This window comes from Mustelus asterias, chromosome 27 (genome assembly GCF_964213995.1).
Source record: "Mustelus asterias chromosome 27, sMusAst1.hap1.1, whole genome shotgun sequence".
In the NCBI taxonomy this organism is placed as follows: domain Eukaryota; kingdom Metazoa; phylum Chordata; class Chondrichthyes; order Carcharhiniformes; family Triakidae; genus Mustelus; species Mustelus asterias.
In genome coordinates, this window is record NC_135827.1 from 38,846,397 (window position 1) to 38,864,277 (window position 17,881).

At 41.9% G+C, this 17,881-nt stretch overlaps 1 protein-coding gene across 1 annotated transcript in view; it reads left to right on the forward strand.

Annotated features, from left to right (window-relative positions):
• Positions 1-17,881, forward strand: part of sorl1 (sortilin-related receptor, L(DLR class) A repeats containing) — a 195,034-nt gene that overhangs the window by 169,330 nt on the left and 7,823 nt on the right. The window contains exons 42-47 of the mRNA XM_078199060.1: positions 2,445-2,564; positions 3,935-4,099; positions 4,770-4,950; positions 9,088-9,194; positions 14,548-14,740; positions 17,409-17,615. Of these exons, the coding sequence (XP_078055186.1) occupies positions 2,445-2,564; positions 3,935-4,099; positions 4,770-4,950; positions 9,088-9,194; positions 14,548-14,740; positions 17,409-17,615 (973 nt within the window). The remainder of the gene's footprint in view (positions 1-2,444; positions 2,565-3,934; positions 4,100-4,769; positions 4,951-9,087; positions 9,195-14,547; positions 14,741-17,408; positions 17,616-17,881) is intronic.

Below are 17,881 nucleotides of genomic sequence, written 5' to 3' on the forward strand. Positions count from 1 at the left end.
AATCTTAGTCAAGGAAAAGCAATGCTTCTTGCATATAAAGAGAACAAAGAACAGTGCCCTCCAAGCCTGTGCCGCTCATTGGTCCAACTAGACCATTCGTTTGCATCCCTCCATTCCCAGACTGCTCATGTGACTATCCAGCTAAGTCTTAAATGATGCCAGCATGTCTGCCTCCACCACCCTACTTAGCAGCGCATTCCAGGCCCCTACCACTCTCTGTGTAAAATACGTCCCTCTGATATCCGAGTTATACCTCGCCCCTCTCACCTTGAGCCCGTGACCCCTCGTGATCGTCACCTCCGACCTGGGAAAAAACTTCCCACTGTTCACCCTATCTATACCCTTCATAATTTTGTACACCTCTATTAGGTCTCCCCTCATTCTCCATCTTTCCAAGGAGAACAAGCCCAGTTTACCCAATCTCTCCTCATAGCTAAGACCCTCCATACCAGGCAACATCCTGGTAAACCTTCTCTGCACTCTCTCGAAAGCCTCCACGTCCTTGTGTGTGCTTCAACAATCTGTGATCTTTTAGATGTTGCCAGCCCTGTTAAGATGTCAAGATCATTCTACATTTTTGATTCTGGATGATTATCAGCAGGCTTTGCGAGTGGGGATCATACACTTGAACTGGATCCTGTTTTCGTCTTGTGCACATGCTCTATCTAGTACTCACTGGATAATGATCAGGATTGGGACCCTGGGCTGACTTTCTTTCTGATATTAAGATGAGCTTCTGATATCTATGGGGTGAGTTACAGAACAAAGAGATCTAGGGGTACATGTTCATAGCCCCTTGAAAGTGGAGTCAAAGGTGGACAGAATGGTGAAGAAGGCATTCGGCATGCTTGGTTTCATCGGTCAGAACATTGAGTACAGGAGTTGGGACGTCTTGTTAAAGTTGTACAAAACATTGATAAGGCCACACTTGGAATACTGTGTGCAATTCTGGTCACCCTATTATAGAAAGGATATTATTAAACTAGAAAGAGTGCAGAAAAAATTTACTAGGATGCTACCGGGACTTGATGGATTGAGTTATAAGGAGAGGCTGAATTGACTGGGACTTTTTTCTCTGGAGCGTAGGAGGCTGAGGGGTGACCTTATAGAGGTCTATAAAATAATGAGGGGCATAGACAAGGTAGATAGTCCATGTCTTTTCCCAAAGGTAGGGGAGTCTAAAACTAGAGGGCATAGGTTTAAGGTGAGAGGGGAGAGATACAAAAGTGTCCAGAGGGGCAATTTTTTCAGAGGGTGGTGAGTGTCTGGAACAAGCTGCCAGAGGTAGTAGTAGAGGCGGGTACAATTTTGTGTTTTAAAAAGCATTTAGATAGTTACATGGGTATAGAGGGATATGGACCAAATGCAGGAAATTGGGATTAGTTTAGGGGTTTTTTAAAAAAAAGGGCGGCATGGACAAGTTGGGCCGAAGGGCCTGTTTCCATGCTGTAAACCTCTATGACTCTATATCATTAATTCCACCTATTTCCAGCTCTGTAGCGTTACCCAACTCCACCCTGCCTTAGCTCATCTGCCGTGGACCAATCATCCATGCTTTTGGTCTCTGGTCTTTATATTCTAACAGCCTCCTGCCTGACCTCCTATATTGTTCTTTCCATAAACCTGAGGTTATCCAAAGCTGCTGCCTATGTCCTAACTCGCACCAGTCCTCTTCACCCATCAACCCTGTGCTTGTTGACTTACTTTGTCTCCTGGTCAATTCTCATCCTTGCTTTCAAGTTCCTCCATTGATTTGCTTCTTCCTATCTCTAACCTTCTTCAGCCCTTGGGAGATCTGTGTTCAACTAATTCTGGTCTCTTGAACATGACTGTGCCTTCGGCTGCCTAGGTCATAAGTTCTGGGATTCCCCCTCTAAACACGCTGTCTACCTCTCTTACCTGTGTCAAATCTATTTTATAACACTTCTGTGAAGTGCCACTTAACTATGTGGAAGGAATGCATGTTGTTGCATTCTACTGCAATCAGCCAACTGCATAAACAGGAAATTGAATCAAGGTCTCCTGGTCCGTATGACCTGATGGTGCCTGCAGTCATTAGGCCAGGGGCCATCACGTATCACAGTTGAGGAAATGGAATTCTTTTGCACATGGTAAATATTGCTACAAAGAAATGAAGAATTATAAATAATTTTAACTATTATTTAAATTGCCCTCCATGATGATGCCTGCACTTAATTAATTACATTAATTGTTTGCAGACTTTCATACTTGAGCTAAACTTATAGCAGCAGAAATTAAGGAAGGTTTATTATTTTAGTCACAGATGTAATTCGAATAGTTGTCACTAACTCGTTTGTCTAATTATTATCATTATTATTATTTGCTATCCTTATGCCAGTGCAGCTTTCCAGTAAGTCTTGGATTCATTAAAGATTAGTTGCCCAGAAATTTTCTCATCAGTAATCATCTTCTTTCCTCAACAGGTTTATGGTGTTTTCTTTGCTACATCATTCTTGGAACTGTACCGAAATCCAAAAAATGTCACCTCTCATTTTAGCAACTTAACGGTGACTGTGAGCAGTGACGAGCAGTATCTTTTTCTGGTAGGTGTCTTTTCATTACACTTTTAAATACTAATGAGGCTCACGTGTTATATGAAACATTTACGTAGAAATCTGAAAACAGACCTTGAATTTAGAATTCGAGATCAACTATGTTTATCCTGTCACCTCTTAGATTGGATTCTTTTAATTATTTAAGTTTGAGACAGTTTAGCTATGGTGGTAAACAGGTTACACTTGCCTGACCAGACTGGTTTAGAAATTATTCCCTGGTCTCATTTATTTCTGGCTGGTGATCTGCTGGTGCGAATTGTGGTCACATAGCTGATTTGATTTGATTTGATTTATTATTGTCACATGCATTAACAAACAGTGAAAAGTATTGTTTCTTGCGCGCTATACAGACAAAACATACCGTTCATAGAGAAGGAAATGAGAGTGCAGAATTAGTGTTACAGTCATAGTTAGGGTGTAGAGAAAGATCAACTTAATGCAAGGTAAGTCCATTCAAAAGTCTGACAGCAGCAGGGAAGAAGCTGTTCTTGAGTCGGTTGGTACGTGACCTCAGCCTTCTGTATCTTTTTCGCGACGGAAGAAGGTGGAAGAGAGAATGTCCAGGGTGCGTGGGGTCCTTAATTATGCTGACTGCTTTGCCGAGGCAGCAGGAAGTGTAGACAGAGTCAGTGGATGGGAGGCTGGTTTGCGTGATGGATTGGGCTACATTCACGACCTTTGTAGTTTCTTGCGGTCTTGGGCAGAGCAGGAGCCATACTGATCATTGGTCCTTTGAGATCATGGATACAGTTTAGCAGAATGAGGCAGATGATTGAGAGGGGAAGGGCAGGCAGTGAACTGCAAATTCAATGTGGAGCCAGACAGGAAAATTCTGGCCCAAAAGAGTTCTGAATCCTGCGCTTCTGGCGAGGGTCTCCAGTGATACCAAACACCAGAGAACTTAGATCACATGTACAGCATGTGATGCAGCCAATCACGAACTAACTTTGCAAAGATCGCCCCAAACAGGCAACAAGCTCTGTTATTTGCATATGAAGTAGACTTCATCTCCTTTTCAGACACCAGGTTTGGATGTCTGTGCAGTAGCCTTTGCCAATGTAGTGGGTGGTGCAGAATGAGCATGTGCCTCGCCTGTTAAATTGGGCAATTAGATGCTGCTTTTATACCAGTCAAGCAAGTACTGCACAATTGGATTTCCAGGCTATCGTTTAATCTGTGTGTTTGAGGATGATGGTGAATGCCTAATTTAATGCCTGCATCTTTTGCGAGAACAGGTTAAAATAGTATTAGTTTTCTATTTTTCTCGCACTGATTAGTTCTGCGCAGAGACTGGTATACAGTGTAAGAAGTTTGAAATGGAGGGCTTTGACTGAAATCTGTACCTATTTACTTTCTAGGTTCGTGTTGTAGTCCCATATTTAGGACCACCCTCTGAATATATCGTTGTTAAAATGATTCCTGATAACCGGCTGCCACCTCGCCATTTGCATGTGGTAAAAGTGGACAAGACGTTCGCAATACTGAAGTGGCAACCTCCATATGATCTGCTGAGTGAAACTTTAGTAAGTACCTGCACGGGGGGTGGGGGGGAAATGGGAAGGTTCTATTGTACATTATGCTTATTTGTGGACTATGCCCTTTGCACCTAGAAACCATTAACTTCTTGGAAAGTCTGGTGGGGGAAGAAAAAGGCATGGAGGGCCCATGCTTCCCTTCCAAAGTTGCTTTAATTTTAAATGCTGTGTTATTGACATGCTCTAACCTTTGTTCACGTGCTTCATTCCCTAAAGAATGTAAGGCTCTTTAAAAACGCAAGTGTGCGTGCCTTGGGCAGAATATATAATTTAAATATTTTTTAAAAGAACAAGAATTGTTGGCTTTGGTGTGCAGACCTGCTTCCAGCATGCAGTAGATAATTGAGCATATTGTGCTTTGAGACTGTTTTGCATAGCAGTGCAGATATTTGTTTAAAAAATGGTATACTATTAATAGAGGCATTTTGATGGTGCCTGAGGGAGTGAGCGGTTCCTGGCTGCAATTGCAGTCATCTCTGCCAAAAGCTACCTCTTACCCTAGAATAGGAGTTGCCTTCATTCTGTGCTGCTGTATATACCATATGGATAACCAGTCCTGGAAACTGAGTCTCTCTAAACACTTGCGATCTGATTCTCTCTGCCATAATTGAATCACAATTTGCAGATTGCTGATCAGATTTTTGTTTTCTTTAACCAGACCTATGCGGTTATTGTAAAAGATTCCATCCGTAAGAATGGCAAGAATAACAATTACAAAGTGAGCTCAAACAACAACACAGTCGAATACATAGTGAAGCAACTGGAACCAGGTGGAAAGTACAGTGTTGCTGTCAGACTGATCAACATGAGCAAAGATGCCAGTCTCTCTCTCAGCCCAGGTGAGGCAAATTGTAGGATCTCAGATGAGAGATATGCACGCAGGCAATTTAATACCTGTCTAACTTTTGTGGAAAATTGAACATCCTAGCTATACTAGTAGTGAGGTTGACTGCATTTCTACAGCCAACCATAACTTCCTGGTTCCCCAGTGTCAGATTTAGGGGGTACTGCAGTGATGTGCTGGGGAATCCCTCTTGAAAGTTCCCATATAAGGGATTACCTGGCAATTGTCCAGAAAGAATTAACTTCCGCTGGATGATTGTGCTGGGTTGGGAACCATCCAACAAAGCAATTTTAAAATTGCTAACTTGGTTCTGCCAATTTTACACTCATAGAGTGGGATTTTCCAGCCTCTTCAGTCGACCTGTGGAAATACCAATGCCCCACAGAATGTACCAAAAATCAGGATTCTCAACGGGGGTCAAGGCAATCGGAATTCACACTCCATCTGCCTCTGACTGAGTAGCTGCCCATAGTGTGTGGCAACCTGATAATTGGGTTTGACTGCCCATTCACCAGGCCCCTGCCAGGCATCCAGCCCCCCAGAGGAAATGGCACTGGGCGGGCTTTGGTGTTGCGGGGATATGGGAGCACCACCAACCCCTCAGAAAGAGGGGCAGCACCCCCCCCCCCCCCCCCTCCTCCCCACATCAGGCACGCATGAGGGTGACCCAACCTGACCCCTCCCTTATTCAGGCAATGTGCCTTGGCTGTGCCAACTGTGCACTGCTCCCCGGCACTGACACCCTGGCCTTATGCTTTGGGCCCCAAGGGGTGTTGAAGAGGTAAATCCAGTGGCCGTTTGCCCCTCTGCTACTGCCAGGCTGCAGGGGAAGGGTCCCTCAAGAGTCCTGGAGATTTGCTGATCTTGGCCTGGGGGATGGGGTCTTGTGGCTGGACTGCCCCTTCTAGCCCTGGCAAGCCTGAAGATCACCCCTGGCATGGTGATTTCAGGCAGCCCAGTGATCAACAGCTGCTTTCCTGCCTGTCAGCTGTGAAAAGTTTGAAGTGGTCACCTGGCTTTTAAATCACAGCATCACTCTATTTTGCAGCAGAGCTTTTACTACTTCTCTCAGAAGCTGCAGGGTGACAATTTCACCTGCGGGCCGGGGGGGGGGGGGGGGGGGGGAGGGAGGGGGGGGGGGGGGGGGGGAGGGAGGGGGGGGGGGGAGGGAGGAGGAGGAGGAGGAGGAGGAGGAGGAGAGTCCTCCATTCTGCTCAGCTGAGCACTCAGTCTCAATGTATGCACACAGGCTTGATTTGAAGGCTTACCAGCTAGCAGAAACCTTTGAACCCCTTTCCCACGGGAAAGTCTTGATCTCTGTCCATTTCAAAGTTCAGTGCTTTGACAGAGGCCTCCATTGACAACTGTATTTATTTTCATTTCCCTTCACGCTTGAATGCATCTCAAGTACCTCCATTGATCCTAACTGCAATGTTGTCATTCAGTCCATGCCTGATTGACAGCTTGTGGTTTCTTCAAAAGGAATAGGTGACCAACCACAAAGGTTTTGAACGTTTTTTTTTCTAGGAAGCCTCCAAAACTTCAAAAATGTACCTGTTATTTGTGTGAGCACAGATATCAGGGCACCCTTTGAAAATGGGGTCTGATCTGTGAACAGCCGGGCTGGTCAGTGGGTTCCTGAGCTTATTAACATCTTTCTAGTGGATGAGTCCCACGTAACAAATGCGATTAGCACCAGTGGGAAGCACTTCCTGAAAATAGTAGAATTCCCCCATAGTTACTCTGGAAAAAGTTAGAAGGAAAAAAAGCTCTTCTAACTTCAGAGTAACTTTTAAATACACTGACCAGGCTCAATCCCCAACCCAAATGTTGACCAGGACACTGGAAGAGCTCTGCTCAAATAATTCCTTAGTATCTTTAATATCCACCCGAGCCATCAGGACAAATTGATTAGTATTTATTTATTAGTCACAAATAGGCTTACATTAACACTGCAATGAAGTTGCTGTGAAAATCCCCTAGTCGCCACACTCTGGCGCCTGTTCAGGTACATTGAGGGAGAATTTAGCATGGCCAATGCACCTAACCGGCACGTCTTTCGGACTGAGAGAGGAAACCTGAGCACCCGGAGGAAACCCACACAGACATGGGGAGAATGTGCAAACTCCACACAGACAGTGACCCAAGCCAGGAATCTAACCTGGGTCCCTGGTGCTGAGAGGCAGCAGTGTTAACCACTGTGCCGCCCTTGGGCTGTTCCAAAGTTCTGCACGTCAGAAAATGCAGCATTGCACTGTTGATGCCATAATTCATGTGCGCAGAACTTGTACCAACAAGCCTCTGATTAAAAGGTGTGAAGATTGAAACAGAGCTAAGCAAGCAGATGATGAATTGATGATGTTGGGTGTTGCATCTTTTGTAAATGTCCTAAATTCAGTATTACACTGCCTGGTGACATCTGGTGGTAGAATCTCAATGCTGCAGCTGTAGTTGTTGCTTGACACAGCTAAAGGGAATTATGTATAGCATAACGATGTTAAAAGCTGAAAAGCCATACAATCCTGAATGTGTTACCCTTCTAACGCTAATTAAAGAGGACTTTGAAGCTCTTTGCCGTTCCATTTTACATGAAAGGGCGGCACAGTAGTTAGCACTGCTGCCTCACAGCTCCAGGGACCTGGGTTTGATTCTCAACTTGGGTCACTGTCTGTGCGGAGTTTGCACATTCTCCCCATGTCTGCGTGGGTTTCCTCCCATAGTCCAAAGATGTGCGAGTTAGTTGGATTGGCCATGCCAAATTGTCCCTTAGTGTCCCGGGATGCGTAGGTTAGAGGGATTAGTGGGGTAAATATGTGGGATGGCAGGGATAGGGCCTGGGTGGGATTGTTGTCGGTACAGACTCGATGGACCGAATGGCCTCCTTCTGCACTGTAGGGCTTCTATGATCTATGAAATATCAGCAGAGTTCTGTGCTGTAATGTAACCTGTACACAAGTTGGAGCAGTGATGCGCAGCAACCTCAGTGGTGAGGTTCGGGTTCAATCTTGTGTGTGCTAAATTCTTGGTCTCAGTCGTGTTGCCTTAGTGGTTGTTGCATGGAGGCCAAAGATTCTCTGCATCGTGAAGCAAAAAGCAGATTCTCTTCACCAAGCTCAGTCTGGCAGACTTTCTTACCGCTGATCTTGGAGCAACGTTAATGAAGTTCAGGGAACTGATGATTCACTTTCTCATGTGGCTGAAGATTGGGGATGGAAGGAATGTTTCTTTAAAATCCACTTCAGGACGCAAGTTAGAATTTTAGATCTTCACCTGAATACAAGGAGGAAGATAATGTTTTAATTTGGTACTTGATTAGGATCTGCATTTTAGCACATCCTTAATAAAATTATATTTTATTAAAGATCTAGTTTCTTGTACCTTTTAGCCACAGTATTTTCTTGTCATTTTCCAGCATCAAATGTTCACTATTCCAGTAAATAATCTGGATGGTTTATTCTTATTTTTCCTTTGTTTAGCAACAAACGCAATAAATCATACCATTGCATTTCTGCAGATTTAAATTGATTACGTTAGTGTCTGTAATTAACTTTGATGCCATCTAAATAGTCCTGAGTATATAATCCCAATGAAATCTAATTTCTAATCAAATTAGTTTACTTGAAGGCACACCCAAATCAAACATGCTTTCTTTGGCTTTCATTGTAATTCATGATGAACATCATAGAAAAGTCTGAAGTTGTTCCTCATGCACTTTACCCAACTACTCTTGTGTGTTTCGAAAGCAGCAAAGGGCATCTTGATGCTTGGAGAGTTAATTACTCTGCATGTATGCATGCAAAAACAGTCAACTGTTGACAACCTTCAACCATACTGATCCCACAGAGTTCTTGCCAATGTTCAGGTTCTGCCAAACGATTTCAAAATGCAGCAGTGCGTAGCTGAATTTTCCTCGTGCTTATGTGCCACAGGAATGGTGACAGTGACCCAAAGAAATTGACCAAGATCTTTGCTCGGGGGCCAGACATGCTGTGAAAAATGTAACTGGAATGCACTGAACAATGAGTTCTGTCTGTTGGGAGGGTTGCAGGAGGCAGCTGGTGGTATTCCGGTATTTGATGGCTTGAATAACTCATTGTGTCCCAATTTTTTATTTTATGTTCTCTTGCGGCAGTTCCTCTGTCGGCACCGGAGTCGCTGAAAATCTTACCAGAGAAAGACCACATCCTGCTGATCTGGAAAAGCCTCAAATTGAAAGAAAAGAATTTTAATGACAGCAGGGTGAGTGCAAAATATGACCAAATATTGCTGCTATTTATTTTGACCTAACTCCATTTTTAGCTGGAATTATTCAGCATTAAACTGTCCAGGAAAATAAGCCAAATATGTGTAGTCTGGTATGCTTCAAAGAAAAAAATGAATGCTTGTGCACTTTTTTACCCTATTTGATCTAGTTTTAAATTTGCATTAATTATTGCATTTTCCAGGAATCCAAAGCAATTGTTTTTAGGGATGTTCCACTCGTGACTATTACACATGATTTACCACATGTAATTTTGGCGAGCTTCTAGCTGAATAAAAGTATCCCCCTCCCCCACCTAAATTAATATTGATGAGTGATGCAGCGAGTTTGCTTCTTATCTTCTAGGATCTTGGGTAAGATTCAAACCTTGCAAATTTAGTGGTTAAAATTTCAATTGTGCCATGGCTATCGTGTGCTGCTTGGATCATGTCTGCTTGGGCTGAAGAGTTTTTGTTTTTCTCATGCCTGATGCTTTTTGCTCCAATAAAATATTTTAACAATTTGATGCTCTGCCCCACAATAGATTGCTGCCTAATGAGGAGTTTCTGTAACCCATTGCTTCACCATATTAGATTATTAAAATGCTTGCAAGCCCCAGCTACTCTGAAGCTAACCACAGAGGTTGCTAGAACGTCCAGAGCTAAGGCCTCCATTCTTACTCTCTCTGAGGAAACATCTACCCACTGCTCTCCAGTGGAAGCACCAAGGATCTTGTATTGCTGAAGGATGCAGTGTTAGACCTGCACTTTATTACTGCAGAACAACACATTGATTTCCGGTGTGCCTTATATCTGATGCTGATTATGTAGCTAGGGAAATATCAGGCTCTTTCCCACAAGAACGGAAAAGTCCAATAAGTACTTACCTGAACTAACTTTCCCATCTACTAGTAATCAGTCTGTGTGATGTCGTCAGAGGGCAGTTTTCAAATTGTTTGCCTTTCCTTACTGCCATTTAATTTTCAAACCTCACTTGGATAGGAAAGTTTTACTAAAGCACAGAACTTGCGGATGCTGCACCTCACTCAGGAAGGACTGTCGACATGGGTTTGTAAATATTGCCTGACAAAGAGTTGCTCGAGGAAATGAGAGTTTATAGATGGATGGAAACGCAAATGATGTTTTAAAAGACATTTAGTACCCTATAGATCCTTGTTGGCTAAATAGTGGCATAATAACTTGGATGAAAAACTGGATATAGGGCAGTTTTTCATCCAATGACTTAATGACTTAATTTGGGAAGTATTCCCTATGGGAAATAGTGCAGGAAGTGGTTAAATATTTGAAAATTAAATATTTTAAAGGTTATTGCTCAAGAGCAAAGGAATAGAGCTAAGTGGGTAACTCTTTTTTTTGGATGGGGCTGACTGGCTGCTTTCTATATTTTATGATTCTATGACGAGCAAATGACATGAGGGGAGTGACGTTTTCAAAAGGGTTAGGGTGAAAGACTGACAATGTGCTATTAGGGAAAGATGTTGACTGGCTGTGCTTGATGTTTAAATAGTGCTATTTTTGTAAAAAGAGCATTTGTGCCCTAACAGAATTTAAAAATATTTCCATGGTGTTCTAAAAGATTGAAGCATTTGCACAAATATTAAAACTCTAGCTTGAACTTTTTAAAATGTATATATTTCTATGTGGTTCTGCTCCTTTTTTGCTTTTTGTTTGCATCAGTAAAATACTAAAATCAGACTTCAAACAAAGTCCACTTAATGTTGCAATCAAAGGTTTTCAACAAGTGAATAACATTGCTGAAAAAAGACATGTTATCGAAGCTTTTCATCTTGCACTCACCAGGACAATTTGCAAGAATACCAAATGTAACGTTTGCAGGCAAGGGCTGGTTGGGAATGGTTGGTACTTTGCCAGCTGTGAATTGCCTACATATCTAGCATCACACTGACGCTGAAATTCATATACCGCATTAATCATTTGTGTGATTGGCATATCATCTTTTTGGTTTAACAGCAGCAGCCTATTAGTGGCGAACACCACTTGCGTTGTTACCACATAGTAGCAGTGTGAAATAACCAGCTTAATCTGTTGCTCAAATTTGAGAGTTACCTTGTCCTCCAAAGTAATCTCAGTTAGACTGCACATTTCAGGACTGAAAGAGGCAGTCTTAAGCCCAAGTGTTTGTGCAGTGTACAACACGGTAGCTACTTGCAGGATGGCTCTGTGTCCTATTTCATCATCAAACTTTGACATTGAGCAAATGTCTTTGGCTCTATTGAGGTTGCCAATGAGACCAATCTTAGTGTGTGGAACTATAGGAATCACAAAGTGTATATTGACCAGTGAAGATAGGCTTGTGGTAGAGAACTCCCAGGCAGATTTCTCAGTTAGCATGCCAAGGCAAGGGAGCTAATTTGACTGCTCTATCCTTGCACACCTTAATGGGTGCCATCTTGCATTCAAATTTACCTTTGAAGTAGTGTAGTCAAATGATCTCCCATTTCTTAGTACTGTTTTAGGGTGTTACGGTAGCACAGTGGTTAGCACTGCTGCTTCACAGCACCAAATTCAATTCTGGCCTTGAGTAACTGTCTGTGTGGAATTTGCACGTTCTCCTTGTGTCTATGTGGGATTCCTCCCATAGTCTAAAGATGTGCAGGTCAGGTGGATCGGTCATGCTAAATTGCCCCTTAATGTGTAGATTAGGGCGATTACAAGGGTAAAATACATGCGGTTACAGGGATCGGGCCTGGGTAAGATGTTCTTTTGGAGAGTCTATGTGGACTCGTTGGGCCGAATGGCCTCACTCTGCACTGTGGGGATTCTATGAATGTTTTATATGAATTTTGGTGTCATTGTTGTGCTAGGTAAGTAGGCCTAATGTCCCAAAGACTGGTGGATCGTATCAAGCAGGATGTCCCTTCGGTTGTTTGCGATAGACAAAGTACTGACTATACCCAACCTGCCCATACTTGCAAAACTCAAAACATCATGTTCAGCAATGGATGTGATTTCACGATAGGATTGTTTAGAAAATGTTGTCCTGGGTGAGTTAAGAATTGTGCTGACAACCAATTCAAGATTATCAGTCGGGTTTGCAGTGTGGTGCACTTGTCTGTGCTGGAAGCTACATATATTATACACAGGGGTCCTATTCTTTGCATATAGAAAGAACATGTGTAACCATTGTGCCTGTTTCAAACTAGGCGACAACCATTCTCTGTCCATTCCTCAGGACAATGCCTTTACCATTCAGAATCAACCTGCCTGGTTTGAATTTAATCAAAGCTTGGCAGTTAACTGGTGTATTCTCCATGGCTTTGCCTCTACCAGCCAGAGTCCACATGCTGACCAATCACCGTTCTTGTGAAGTAAAAATTGTTGTTCTTTTACATTTTGTATCCTTGCAATTTTTCCTGATGAGTGCAATACTCAAATTCTGCCAAATGACTAAGAGAAAGCTGCATTTGAATCTGAAGCATTTTTCAAGAACATATTTTGCTGAGATCTTTTCATTTTGTGTTTCCTAACTCGCATCATTGGTATTTTCTTTCTCATCTGCCTGTATTTTGCACTAAGACACCAGTGGTGTTTTTATCGATTTATATCCCAACCTGTAAAGTATCACCTAATTTGGAGTGATGCTTGCGTGTTTGCAAGCATTGCATTTCGACATACCTTGCTCTTTAAAATTAATGGCACTTCATCTGATTTAACGGGCCTGTGATCTGTCTCACTCTTAGCCATAAATTTCACTCCTAACATTTCCCCAGTGTTAACTGCATATATCAGTGAATTACATATAGGATGAGTCAGACTCTCGCATTCCTGTTGCAGAATAACCATTCTCTCGAGGGTATTTCTTCTTTACGATGATTGAGTGGAATTCAGCACACTTAATTACTCTTTTATAAACAGTAATATGCTGGATGAGTAAATAAAAGCTTTGTAAGGAAGTATTTCTGGTTTACAGCTCCCATGAGGTCAGTCGGGATACTTTATATTTTGGAAGATTTAATGAGTTTCTAAAATAGATGGTGTACTGAAGGACTGCTGCTCTGTGCTTTCATTGATGCTTAAGCAGTGAATGAATGTGAAGAGCGTAAAACAGCTAATTGAGTAATCTACCAGTCCTCCTCCCGATGACTGGTGATCATTAAAAAAAGGTTAAATCTGGCATGGGAACAGTAAAGAGATTCATGAATGATCTTTCTTTCAGTTGCTGAGAAATTTATCCAAGGAACTTCTAGTGAGGAGAGGGGGCTGGTGGGAGAATAAAGATTTGAATTTAAAATAAGTCCTTGTTTCACAAACCCTGGACAATTGTTCGGTATCTGTAGGGACAAAAACTGATTGTCATTTTATTTTTTTAAATTTTGCCGGTCCCCATTTTGACTGGAGTATATTTCCCAAAGTACCCTGAAAATTATCCCAGGCACTTTGTTTATGGAATGAAAATCGCTTGGTTGCAACTTCACAGCACTTGTTTATTGAAAGTGTTGCTAGCATTTTGACCAATGCCTAATTTTCCATTATAGTGCATTCTGGAATACTCAGCACTGGAGCTGTGAACATTATTACAAAACTAGTAGTTGTCCTAACACTGAACCAATCTGTTTCACTAAAAAAAAAAGCAAGGTTCTGCAATAGCACAAAGATGCTCCAATGTGTATATCATTGTGTATGTGGAGAGAGGTGTATATAAACAGGATCACATGAATAACTGAAATTGGTGCTCAAGGTAAGGGTGGAGTCAACTCTCATTGCAAATGTGCATTGAATGAATCTGGCTGGATGTTACAATGTGACTGTAAATCAAACTTTCTCCTGATCAGGGCAGATGTATGGGGCTTCAGTGTCTTTTTGTTCTGCTTCCCACCTACATGGACATGTAGAGTTTTTTAAAATTTGTTTGACCTGGGTCACAATTTTCCAGCTGCAGTGATTTTTCTGTTGCTGTTTAACATTTTTGGTTGTTTGCAGAATTTTGTAGAGGCCTGGGTTGCCCTTTGGCGTCCAAAGATGTGCGGGTTGGGCTGATTGGCCATGCTAAATTGACCCTAGTGTCAGGGGGATTAGTGGCGTAAAAGTGTGGGGTTATGAGGATAGGGTCCAGGTGGGATTGTGGTTGGTACGGACTCGATGGGTAGGATGACCACCTTCTGTACTGGATAGATTCTATGATTCTTCCCTATTTGTGGGTGTGTTTTATGTACAAAGTGCTGCATGCCTTGGGGGAGAGTGACTGGCAAGACTTCTGATTTTTCTCACTTGTGAATCCATTACCTTGTGGACTGCAGAACCTATTGGAGGATGGCATCGAGAACTGGAGAGAAAACAATCACTTAATACTTTGTCCTTTGTTTAACCCCAGGGTTATGAGATCCACATGTTTGATCATGTGACCAATACGACAGTGTGTGTTGGGAATACAACGGAAAACATCTTCAGGATTTCTGATCTGAAGTTTGGCCACAACTACACGTTCACAGTGCAAGCCAGATGCTTGTACAATGGGCAGATTTGTGGTGAACCTGCTTCCCTGCTGTACGATGAACTTGGAACTGGTGAGGTTATGAAAATTTGATAACTGAAGCACTGAACACAAGTACACGGAATTAAACTAATTCTCAGCCTGTGGTGCAAGAGTCTAATATGCAGTTAAAACAATACTTGGCTTTGGTGCTGTATTTTCCTACATCCAGCCAAGTATGCATCAGATACCCGAGGTCTTGTCATATTTGCTTTGTCATCATACCATGCATTTTCAATTGTTATTCCTCTATAGAATCCTTTTATACATGCTGTGTATTAGTGCAACTTAATACTTGAGCACTGAAATCTTGTTTTGCACTTAATCTAGAAAGCATTTTATTTTTGCTTCCTCTCTGGCAGAAAGGTTTTGTCAGTCATCTTTACTTACACGGACTCAATGGTAGAATGGCCGTCTCCTTGGCTTTTCTAGTCTGATTTATAGTTGCGGAAGAAATGTAGTTCTAGTTGGGGCGGCATGGTGGCACAGTGGTTAGCACTGCTGCCTCACAGCGCCAGGGACCCGTGTTCAATTCCCAGCCTCTGGTCACTGTCTGTGTGGAGTTTGCACATTCTCCCTGTGTCTGCGTGGGTTTCCTCCCGGGTGCTCCGGTTTCCTCCCACACTCCAAAGATGTGCAGGTTAGGTGGATTGGCCGTGCTAAATTGCCCCTTAGTGTCAGGGGGACTAGCTAGGGTAAATGCATGGGGATAGGGCCTGGGTGAGATTGTGGTCGGTGCAGACTCGATGGGCCGAATGGCCGCCTCCTACATTGTAGGTTTTTATGATTCTGTGATTTTGCATTATCTTTTAAATCCTAGCTCTTTTGAGAGGGAGACAGGGGAATCAAATTTAGTTCTTCCAAAGTTTTCTGTTTCCAGCGAACGTTCCCAAGACTCGTTTTAGTTTTTGTCTGCCCTCCTCATCCTAAATACTACTTTTCATTTTTGGTTCCAATGTCAGGGATTTTAGCTGTAATTTTAATTTGGTGATAAACGCACAGATTTGCTGAACTACTTTCCTCGCTGACTTTCTCTACTCCCTGTTCCCATAATTGATACTTTGAATATTTTAATATTACTGAGTTATTGACACAAATCCACATCTCAAATCTGTTAAGAGTAAAGTGTGTCCTACATGTTCTAAGTTCAGTAAATTCTTGCTGGGAAAGTTGTTGCACGATATTTGATTTGAGCATAAAGATCGATTGCACTGCACTGGTTTTGATAAAATTGTTTAACAGTGGATCTATAAATTCCATTTTTGTCTGGAGAACGCTTCCATTTCTACATCCCAGCATTGATTTCACATTTTGTATGTTCTTTGCATCCTTGTGATTTGCTGTCTGTCTAAAAATCCACCCACATCAAAGTGGAATGTAGAAGTGTCAATGTTTATCTGCAAGTGCCCTCTGTGGACAAAATCAGTTCAACTGAGTACTTCCCTGATGCAATCTTCTAATGATACAGCATACTGATTTAGTTTCTAAAATAATACAACCACTGACATTTTCTTTTGGTAGAAAAGTCAGATTTTGTATCTCCGTGGAGTTCCTAAGCTTGAGTCTCCCTGACTGCTAAGTTTCCCTGTGACCTTATTGAGTGCAGGTAGCTGCAGTGAAAGCAGCTATGCTTGGCTCCTGGGAAACTATGCAAAAAGTGAGGGTGTACAATACCCAGCAGGCAGCACAGTTTCCAGGATTGATGTTGGAGCTATCGTCGAGGTAATCTGAAGTTGATTTGTTGTTTCCAGTGATGCCATTGAGGCATGCCCTTTTGCCACTGTTCAGTTATCTAGAATGGAGTGCCAACTATAAGGCTTCCATGCAACTCAAATCTAAATTTTTACCAAATTTGTTTTTATTCATTCGTGGGACATGGGCGTCACTGCCTTGCCAACGTTTATTGCCCATCCCTAAAAGTGTTCAACTATGCTTGATACTTCTCTGATTAAAATCAGCAAGGAGAAAAAATACCCTTTAAAGGTTCCCCTTAAAGAAAATGGTTTAACTAAAGCAACTGGTTTAGAATTTTGAGCCATCAAATTTAATTATCAAGCCATGAGAGTTGGTAGCAATGAGCCCACATTATATCTGTGATTAAATCTCTGCTAATTTGTTTTGCAATTATGATTTTCATTCTTTTTCATTTCAGAATAACTTGTTTAAGATGCTGACTGTTCACAGAACTATAACCCAATTTAATTCTCCAATTTATACTGTAGCCTTGGGGCTAGAACATCAGAGCATTGGACAAATTAGGAGACCGCACCTGAGAAAGACCCAGTAGAATTTCTGAGGTCCAGATTTAAAAAAATAAATAAATGCCTCTTGGTAGTTCTTTGTAATAAACTGCTAGTTTATTGAAGATTATATTTAAATAAAGGCTTAAATGCAGGAAATATGAAACATACAGGGACTGATTAGCAGGTTAATACGAAGGCAAAAGAGAGATGCACATTTTCAGTATCATCCTTTAAAATGCCAGTTTTGATGCAAGGTTCCACTCCGTATTTAACTTTTGCTTTCAGATGGCAACAAACCTGCTGTACATTTGTGGAACTTCTTTACTTGTATTACTTATTTTTATAATTGATTGGGATCACTCTGTGTTGTTTGGCTAAAAAGATGCATATTTGAAGTCCTCTTTAATGCGGATACTGTTTGCTAAATTCTGCATTCTGTTTCTTCATCCTAAATTGCAGATTCATTAGCTTCCAAGGATCCCAAAACTACAGATGTAGCAGCCATTGTGGTGCCAGTAATGTTCCTGCTACTTGTGATGTTAGGTGTTGGTTTTGTTGTGTTATATGTTCGCCACCGACGACTCCAGAACAGCTTTACAGCTTTTGCCAATAGTCACTATAATTCTCGATTGGGATCGGCTGTTTTCTCTTCAGGTGATGAGCTAGGTAAGCATTTTCACTGCTTAAAATATATTATGTGAATAGAACGGCCTTATTGCAGCTTTGCAAAGCTATTCTTTCATCTGTTAAGAGGATGTTCAACCATGTTCGTACACTGGGTTTTTACTTCCTTAACCTAGTATAAATTATTCTGTAATGGTGAAAATGAACATTCTAAAATGCTCAACAAATGCAAACTAATTGGGAATGTATTCCAGATTTTAGAAACTGGTACTCCGATCAGCTGAACAATGATCTCGAAGCACTTTGTG